The sequence below is a fragment of the Brienomyrus brachyistius genome, unplaced genomic scaffold, assembly GCF_023856365.1.
Source record: "Brienomyrus brachyistius isolate T26 unplaced genomic scaffold, BBRACH_0.4 scaffold110, whole genome shotgun sequence".
Lineage (NCBI taxonomy): Eukaryota > Metazoa > Chordata > Actinopteri > Osteoglossiformes > Mormyridae > Brienomyrus > Brienomyrus brachyistius.
In genome coordinates, this window is record NW_026042385.1 from 49,809 (window position 1) to 59,786 (window position 9,978).

Sequence of the window (9,978 nt, forward strand, 5' to 3'; positions counted from 1 at the left end):
TTTGGGATAAGAAATATTGTCCCTTGTCAGAACTGAGCTTCTGTTTCACATAATAATTTTAAGTAGCTGTACATAAATCCATACCTGATGTAAAAACAGAAAGGGTAGCACTGGTTTGATTTCCAGGCTGTATCCATGTCAGTGTATATGCTTCATGGTTGTGTTTATGCTGTTAAATTGTGAGAAGGGCAAGCTGTCATTCAGTATGTGGCTCATAGGGTTCAGACTCTGTCTGTGGTCAGAAGGTTGCCAGTTCAAATCCCATGGTCAGCTGTGTGATTTTACTTATTCAGACCCTGAGTAACACCCTTAACGCCCAATATCTCCAGGGACTGTCTGACCGTGCTTTCTTACTCGTTTATCACTTTGGATAAAAGCATCTGTTAAATAATAGAATGCAAATCTGGCTCAGGCTGCTGTTGAGGTGTATCTTGCTTTGCATGGTTTGTCACAATCTCTGTGTTCTGGGTTTTTTCGGCCTGCGGGAGTGACAGTGTTGGGATACCGGTTTGACCTTCTACTCTCTGCTTGGTCCTGGTTGTGTTGCTAAATATTCTCCGTGTTTGTGTCTTGCTGGAATGACAGTCACGGGTTTTCGGCACCACGGCTCGCGGTGATGACTCACGCGTACGAGTCCGCAGTGTAATGTGGTTTAAATAACAAGCACTAAATCAATCCCTGCTTCGTATGGTGAGTATTAGTGAAAAGATCGTCCTTAAATGGCGTAGAAATGCTCTGGCATAAACATCCTGTACAACTGAGACTGCATAGGCATGCTGGGTTAATGGTCCCTGCTGGCTACGTAAAAGGGTTTTTACATAACAGTTAGCAGAACATTCCAGAAACACTTTTACTGACGGTTGTTGGAGTAGATTAAAACACTTCGTCTCAACACAAAGTCATGGGTAGGTGACATCTGACCACAGGGGGCGAATTCCAGTTCCTAGTCTGAATGGTGTTTTTTGTGCCACGCGCTGATTGTGTAAACCTGTCAGATTGATCTCTCATTTGGCTTTTGTCCGAGACTTCTTTACACCCCCATGGCATGGTTGTTGGGATGGTCTCCATGCATGTGTCACGGGACACAAACATGCCTGTGGGTGCTCAGCTACATTAAACATGAAAGAGGTCATTAATGCCTCTTCCACGTGAATCCCTGCTTTCCACTGATAATGAAAACACCAATCATCATTCTCCCTAGCGGTCACGTGTCTTTGTGAATAATGAAAACACCAATCATCATTCTTCTTAACGGTCACATGTCTTTGTGGATAATGAAAACACCAATCATCATTCTTCTTAGCAGTCACGTGTCTTTGTGAATAATGAAAACACCAATCATCATCCTTTTTAGCAGTCACATGTCTTTGCAGATAATGAAAACACCAGTCATCATTCTCCATAGTTGTCATGTGTCTTTACAATGACAAAACCAATAGGAAAGTCAGAGAACAGGATGATCAATCCCAGGTTGCCTTGTCTACTGATTAATGATCAATGTAAGTTGAGTGCTGTCCATTGAAACTTAATTATTGGTGCTGAAAAGTGACCTTAAGTTGCTTAGTTTTTCTTTCTGTCATTCATCCTTGTGTCTCTAACCCTACCTTTCAAACTCTCACCTTCCCGTTTCTATTGGATTAGTCAATTTAAGCGAATGTGCAAACCGACACGACAGCAGCCAGAAGCCATGTGTTACCTTTGTATTCCTTAAAGGGGAGGAATCGACAGCAAAGTGTGACAATAAATGCAACCAATCAGAAAAGATTTTTCCTTAAAGGGGAGGGATCATTACAACAATACAACTTTAAATGAAATCCAGCAGAAACAAATGCCTTTTTATAACTGTTACAGCCGGCAGAGCTATTTGAGTGCATCACGCTGTGCTTGATATAATCGTTAGTCATCCTGATGCTTATCCAAATTATTCAGGAATTGTTCAGCTGACAGTGGGGTGTGCAGTCCTGGCAGCCAGCGACCTAGAATCTGAAGGTCCTCCCCAGTGTTCTGCTTCGACCGGCTCTGACTGGCTCCCACCGGCTCCCACCGGCTCCTACCAGCTCCTACCAGGCGAGAGCCACGACCAGGAGGAGACCTTACTCTAGAAACTTCGCAAAACCGTATGATGCAGATATACTGGTGATGCTGACAGTGGAGTGGATATCAGCCCAAAAGACGAGTCCTGAGGATGAATCCGGAGTCGGAAATGAGGCCCGGAAGAATGCTGGGGAGGGTGGCGGACCAGCAGCGGAGGAGTCCCTGTTCCTCGAGCGGTCAGATGGAAGGGGTGCTGCCCGGGTAGAGAGGAAGTCGACAGTGACCCCACTTTGATCCTGTTGTCACAGAGGGGGAGAAGGGCGGGTCCAGGGGAGTCCCTGGCAGACTAGCGGTCCTGGGCGGGGATCTTGCAGACGAAGGGGAAGGCCCTGTCGCAGCTGTTGTCGTTCCAGGATCTCAGAGCTGCCAAACCCAGAACCAACATTAGCATCCATCATCGTCGACTCTAATATTCAATATTAATATTCAGTCTCAGTTCCGATGTTCTGATGTGGAACATTAATTAGTGATGTTTACTGGAGTGACTTCAGTGAAGCTTCCAGAAGAAAAGGATTGTGATACGTGCATCTTTTCAGGCCACACAACCACTGGCTTTGTTTGTTTTTTACGGTAATTGAAGTAAATTAGACATCAGGTCTTCAGTACTTTAAGAAAGGATATACATGAAACGCCCAGTAAGTGAGATGGCCCAGCGGGACCTGGTTTGGGGGGGGGGGGGGGGGTGCAGGGCAGTACTCACCACTGTTCTGTCGATACCAAATCTCCACACAGTCCTCCTCGGTGGGAATGCGATGGATCCCATCATCTGGCTGGTTCCCATCCCAGTAACTGTATTCATACTGCGAGCCATCAGTCCATTCCAGAGTGCCCTCCTGGAGGAGCAACACTGACACTGTGAAGACTGAATATTCCTGTTATAGTACAAGCTGATGATATTGGTAATTAAGAACATGGACAACCAGATCTACTCTAGAAATCTGACCGGAATCATCTGCCAATCAGAGATTTGCAGATACCATGGTAAATCCTCTGTAAAAGCAGTAATGTACTATGCTGTTGCGGTCACAAGGGTTGTGTTTGTTTTTCTAACCAATTTGGATCTGATAGAATGAAGCATGTTTAACCTCAGATTCCAGGTCTTTGTTTCATTTAAGCTGGTAAGATGCATAAGTGATTTGAGCATTTACAGCTGAGCTGGCCCCTGGGTAATTTGAGAGCCCCGGGTTACATTGGGCATGATGTCACCTGTCTGCGGTCATGCAGGCCGATCCATATGTCCGTGGGAATCCCAGGAACACGGCTGTTAACCAGGTCATAGACAAACACGTTCTCCTCCCAGCTACAGGGCATGGATGCAAACAACGAGAGGCAAGTCAGTTTCCCGTAGGTGCAGCTAAGTTCACAGGAGAAACAGCCACAATTATGGCATGACTAAGTGCGGTTCAGGTAGGTTCAATCGGTTCAGGTAGAGGTAAGTCAGGTTCAGGTAGGTTCAGGTAAGTTCATGGAGAAGCAGGTGAGATTCAGCCAGAGTCAGGCGTGAGTATGTGAAGTTCAGGTAGGTTCAGGTAGGTTCAGGTAAGTTCGTGAAGAACCAAGCTCAGGTACAGACATCAGGCAATAGTTTCATTTCCAATTAGCAGGGGTTTCATACAGTACTGGTCACTGGACATGGGTAAACTGTAGACCTCTCTATGGCCAGTCTGCTCCTACCTGTGGATGGAGGTGAGCTTGGCAGACCTGGGCCCGTTGGAGAACTCGGCACAGTGAAGGTCGGCCTCGGCCCAGGTCCGGTTCAGGGGGAAGAAGCGGTAACAGTGGCCCTCGAACTCCGTCCAGAATAGTGGGCAGGAGATTGGCTGGCTGGGATCAGGCAGCTGCAGGGGCAGAGCTGAGGGGGCGGGACCAGAAATGATTACACAAGAGCCACGAGTAACGATTACTAAGGCAATACTGCTGCTTTCATGCTCCCCTTCAGTAAATCAGGTTCGACTGCACCGTTAAGTTGAATGCAAATCATTTACTGTGGCTGTCGTATGTCTTTGATCTGAAGTGTTCAAAGGGTTCTGCAAACGGTTACTGCGTCTACCTTTATAAAGTAAGTCACAGTTCACAGACCAAACCGCACCCAACTGTGATGTCATGTGTCATTCCTGAAGAAATTCATTGCTGTAATTTACACATTAAAGTTTTCCGCTTTCTTGCGAGAAGCTGTACCAGCATAGTGATGTCATAGTTTGATAATATTACAACGCAACATGATTGCCTATGAAAGTCACATGACAAAACTGGGACGTTGCCAGAAAACACAGGGATTGGTCTTCAGGGGTGGAGCATCCAGGTAAGGTGGAGAGCTGTTGGGCGTCACTCACCTTGCATGATGTTGATGTCGGTGGCGGGGGACAGGGCGGCCCCCAGGGCGGCCCCCAGGGCGGCGGCAGCGAGCAGCAGGGTCAGCCATAAGTCTCGGCAGAGCATCGTCTGTGTGGTTGGAGTCCGTTTGCGAGCGGGCGTGTGAGTGTGTGCGTGAGCAGGGGCGACTGCGATTCAGTGAGAGGGAGAGAAAGGGGGGCTGAGCACATAACGGCCACCTCCCGCCCCTCTGGCCAGGGGCATTGGCCCAATGGGGAGACAGGAGGAGGGAGGAGAGGGAGAGCTAAGGCGAGAGTCTCCACATATCACTGATAACCCCCAAAAGCACCAGCTTCAGCTTCAGAGATTACCCAGCTAGTGACACCTCCAAAATGCATGCCCCTTTACCATCATATCTTATTTAAATATACAAAATAACTGTTTTGTAAGAAATTTCACTTTCGAGTGTCAGCATTTCACAGCCACTAAACTTCCTAAGAAATGGATGCAATTAATAACAAATTCATTAGCGCCGAATTGTGACAAAGGCAGGGAATGCTATTTAGAGAAGAGTTAATGTGGGATCCACAGCTGGGGGCCAGCCTGACCCCCCCACACCAGCTCGAATGACAGTTTCTATTCCTGTGATGGCTGTGAGTACAGAGGGCGATAACATCAAGCGCCCCCCCCGCACGCACACCCGGCCAGCGCTGCTCTGCTCCACCCCCCAAGCGTGACCCCACTGACTGGACGGCGTCGGGCCAGACCAGGCCAGGAGCCGGCCCTGTCAGCTCTCTGAACCCCCCGGGGCCGCATCTGACTTTCGGCATCGCTTCCTGGATCCATCCCGGGACACCTCTGTGGAAGAAAAGCAGCCTTTCAGTTCCTGAAACCCGACAGAGCTGCTATGGGATTATGGCACAGATGTTACAGTCACAGCCACAGATTGTTAGAGCAGAGACATGAGGCTGGATAGGATGGTCATTTATCTTTAAAAATAATTAATCTTATTAAAATGATTAATCTTTTGCAGTATGTAAATTTACAGAAAAGCTGAAAATAACATTTTTATACCGTCATTAGACCTGAATGACCCCCACCATCTAAACCCCACTGATCATTCTGTCCTCCATCTCCATTGCTTCAGCACTTCCTCCCCTGCTGACTTTCCGGCCCCTAATCTTCCATGGAGATAATCGTCTACAGACGATTGGACCCCAAAAAGACTGGGCCATATTTGGTCTTGTTAGTGTCCTGCTACACTAGCTGGCTTTTTATAGGTCACTTGATGGTCACATGGCATTGCCTGGCATTCAATCATCAGGCTTAGGCAAGAAGAGGGGGACAAATCAGCTGTGAGAGCATAGGATAGGGCATTTCTGAATGTGGCTTGAGCATTAAAGGATCCTGCATGGTTCAGCTCAGCCTACTTTGACTTCTAGATCCACTGAGATGTTCCTCAAGGTAAATGCAGCCCAATGCGTCTTTTCCCTTCAGAGGAAAGTTGAAACCAGGACACTCTATCAGTTGCTCTCCAATAATCTTTGGATGGTGGACCTAGCGTGCATTACATCCTGCTCCCAGTTGCGCCATGAACTTACTATTACTCAGTTAATCCGAAGGATGGACTCTGAGGTGATACAGAACAGATCAGCTTTTCAGAATCCAGTTCAAACCTGCTGCCAGTCCAGTGGGATTCCTGCAAAGGACAGGAATGGCCTAGTCTGGGCAGAGGAAGCAGAAGGAAAATGAGGGCGTCGGTCCGGTTGAAAGGGCATCCATCCCCATGCGGCCATGCCCTTCTGAGGGGTGTCTTGTGTGGCCAGCTGCCATCGAGTGTCATGTAGGCGGAGCTTCAGACATGGGCAGCACACAGGAGCCTTGGTGCCCCAGTGCTTGCTGGTCCAATGTGCACAATAACAGTCAGTCATGCTATGCAATTACAATCTTACTCTGCATGTCCCAACTCATATGTGCAGCTCTTCTCAAAGCTGACACAGAAGGTTCTTACTGTAACGTTAATGGAACGGTATTTCCATGTTTTATTAACAAAAGTTCTGTCATTGTCAACACAATAACATTATTACCTGAATATCCTTAACACAATTAATGTTGAAAAGTATTGTTTTATAATAAAAAAAATTGTTTTATAGAAGTGCTATGTGTGTATACTGAGAATGCACTGTCTAGCCTTGAACCCCAGACCTTTAACATCTTAGTGTTACCCTCTGCTTTACCATGAACTTTATTTGCTTTTATATTATTAGTTTTAGTTGTAGAAGAGAGATAATGTTTTGGAAACATACGAAAACTGGATTTCTTGGAACTGGTAACGTTTCATAAACATTCCTAGAATGGAAAATTGTTAGCAAGGGTCCTACTGGCCCTTGGGAAGCACAAATTAAACATAAAATAGAAATAGAAAATAGAAATATGAATGAAGACGCTAACAGTAGGACGAGAAGTAGCATTACAATTATGAATAAATGTGTTAACACAATGCAGTGTAAGCGTATGAACATGTCGAGCAATGAGAGGTAGATAACTGGCCGACACTGTGGGCCGGGTTGTAGTGCCACTGACAGGACCGTCTGCAAATGGCCAGGCTGAGCGTGTCACATGTTTCTGAGACCAATGGCCATCCATCGCCTGCCCAGCGTGCTTTTGCCTTCGCAGTCATTGGCCCTGGAGCTGCAGTGGTGACCTAACCCCCAGAACTTATTTGCCGGAGTTAGCTTCGGCTTGTTCGTTTGGAAAGTCCGCAGTGTACCCGGGTGTAGGCGATGTACGGATGTGCAGGGCGTGTGGAGACACACCCTCGCAGGCAACAAAGGAGCCCTTTGACTCGCTCCTGCTTTTAGGCGTGAGCTAATTGAATGAGCGAGAGTGCCATCGGCGGGCATAGTGGAGAATGTGGTCCGTGTGACGTTTTTACTCTTAGTGCACAGATGATGTAATCCTCCTGCTTGGTTCATGCAACACTGCATGATGCAGATTCGCGGAGCGATGCCCTCTGTAGCCTAATGAGCTTCTTCTGCTCTTCTCTATGGGAGGCATTGACCTGCAAATGAAGGTAAACTTCTACTGGATGTGTAGCGAAAGATAATGGATTCTTGAATCCATCAGTGCCACAACGTTCTGGGAATGTTTTCAACATTTATACACCTGAATGATGTATATGTTTACAGGTCTGTACAGGAGCAGACCGGCAACAAAAAAGGCCAGGAATTTGCTGCTGAACAGGGGAGGGAGGGCTGGGGGGGGCAGGTATATTTTGCCTGAATATAGGCTATATAATGCCAGAATTGGGGGAGAAAGACTGGCCCTCACAAGGGAAGATTACAGAGATGATGGATATGGCGAGGATGGCAGGAAGTGTTCTCCTTGCTGTGTGTCGTCTCCTCAGTCCCGACAGAGTGCCTCGTCACCACATGGCTATCAGCGGTACTGGCAGAATGTAACACCTGTACTAAAATTCAGGCTGCCATCTGGTGGATATAATTCAGCATTACATAAATTGCACAGGCATATTCAAAATCTTCATGGCAATATGTTTCCTATTCAGTTTTACTTTAAGCATTCGGTTGATGGCGGTGGTGATAATAATTTCCTTATAAGCAGAAATTTGTTATATACTGTTCTTAGCTGTACATAAAAAATACGTATTTGCAAAAATGCACTTGAATACAGAACAATTAAAGTACAAAAGTTAATCCTCAATATTCACACATATAGAAAGCAATTTATGTGTGTTTTTTTACTCATGCAAATGAGTACATCTGTGAGATATATAATATTTTTTCACCTACACAGATACCAAGCCAGGAGACATATCCTAGCTGTTTTAGCAAATTGAATGCAAGCGCCTGACATTCAGAATGAGCTGATCCTTTGGGAGTTGTGGACATTATGAGGTAAACAGCGGAAGCGATCCCAAGGCTGAAACTCTCTATATCAGTGTTTCCCACTCCGGTCCTCAGGGACGCACAGAGAGGGACTGTCTGGCAGGGAGCTCGGAAGGAGCAAAGACCTGGACTGGATTGGGAAACACCTCTATATGGAAACCTGAATCCGGCATATATAATTTACATTTATGTGCATCTAGATTTCAAGTCTACAGTAAAACAAATAAATAAAGTGTAATACAGTGGAATAGAAATTTTATTTTATTTGTATCCATATTATTTTTCTTGATTTATGTTCTATGTTGTCTCTGAATGTATATACCAATACTGCCAAAACAAATTTCGGTAGCACTTTACTTGGGGGGGAGGGGGGGCGAGGGGTTGGGCAGAAATATGGTAGTGGTACTCTTACTATTAATCACCCAGAAACCAGCTACATATTGATCCCATGCTTGTTCGTCATTGATCAATCATAACGGCTCATATATTTCATGCAGGAAATATATTTATGCATGATTTATGATTAAGTAGTGACTGAGTTACTAAGTTACTTGTGGCCCCTCGAGTAGGCATAAAGTGTTACCGAATGTCCAGTGCACGTAGGTGTAGCTATAGCTAATAAAGTGATTTCTGGTGCTTCGGAATCTGGGTAAATACAAAATGAAAAAAGCATGTGACTTAAAAAAAATTACTATGGATTATACAGGAACAAACAGGGAGACGGCAAAAAATTATGGTCTGGAATAAAAATACATAAGAGATTTCCAATATCAGCTAACGCAGAGAGAAAATAAACATGGAGCAGCAGGCTAATCAAAGTTCAAAGGTGCAGATAGCATTGGTGGTGATTCTCCTTGTTTGTCCCCAAACAGTTCAAAGTATCGTAGGTCAAATGTGTCAGTGCTCCAGCAATTATCTCATAAACTGAAGAGCTTCATAGATGTCGGACCGAAATGGGTCCTGGGCACCTTACGGGGAATCTCCACAGTCACAGGGCTTGGTCAGAATACAGCGGTACTCCTTTTCCGCTTAGCATTGCTAACGTCTCCGCCTACGTCTGCTGCTCACGCTCTACCCACCTACTCATACATCTCTGTAACTAGGCAACGACACACTCCGGGGGAGGAAGAGGGAATATGCAAAAGTCTGGGAAGGAAAGCTGCCTTCAAGCCCATGAAAGGCAGCCAGGAGCAGTTACTCTTCACTGGAATTGGTTATTATGGGCACTGGATTGAACTGTTTTGCGTACTACTCCTTCCAAACTTTATTACCTTTTGAAAACTACAAGCGACTTCCCAGTGTGTGGCTCGGCAAGCTGCGCTTCCATGCCTGTGGTCGGAAAGTCGCCGCTTGGGGCCTGGTCTTGGCAGAATGGTCAGGTCTCTGGGCCATTGAACAAGGCCCTTAACCCTCACTGCCTTGGGCGTGGCTGCCATTCACCACTGAGCTTGCTCTCACATATATATGTCTATGTGTGTCATGGAGAGCAAGATGGGATAGATAAAAACAGAATTTCCCCATGAGGAATCAATAAAGTGCCATTATTATTATTGCTGTGTGTTGGACCTTTTGAGATAAAAAAAATCAAATAAAGCCGTATCTAAGAAAATTGCGCACTCTTAATTTAATTAATAATTCATAATGATTGGATGACTGAAAAACAGTA

The 9,978-nt window shown here is 45.8% G+C and overlaps 1 protein-coding gene across 1 annotated transcript; it reads right to left on the reverse strand.

Annotated features, from left to right (window-relative positions):
- Positions 1-1,685: 1,685 nt before the first annotated feature.
- clec19a (C-type lectin domain containing 19A) lies at positions 1,686-4,619 on the reverse strand. The gene is made up of 5 exons (XM_049004562.1): positions 4,428-4,619; positions 3,769-3,946; positions 3,301-3,394; positions 2,795-2,927; positions 1,686-2,457 (listed from the first exon to the last, which is right to left on the reverse strand). Exons 1-5 carry the CDS (start codon positions 4,531-4,533, stop codon positions 2,381-2,383), a joined length of 588 nt encoding a protein of 195 aa, XP_048860519.1. The 5' UTR covers positions 4,534-4,619; the 3' UTR covers positions 1,686-2,380.
- Between the last annotated feature and the right edge of the window lie 5,359 nt (positions 4,620-9,978).

What these genes read in the sequence shown, in the direction of transcription:
- clec19a (XM_049004562.1), bottom strand. Translation starts at nt 4,533, where the DNA reads ATGCTCTGCCGAGACTTATGGCTGACCCTGCTGCTCGCTGCCGCCGCC. An exon ending in AAGCTCACCTCCATCCACAG is followed by an intron (nt 3,395 to 3,768) that starts GTAGGAGCAGAC and finishes CATGCCCTGTAG; the next exon opens with CTGGGAGGAGAACGTGTTTG. An exon ending in TTGGTATCGACAGAACAGTG is followed by an intron (nt 2,458 to 2,794) that starts GTGAGTACTGCC and finishes TGGGTTTGGCAG; the next exon opens with CTCTGAGATCCTGGAACGAC.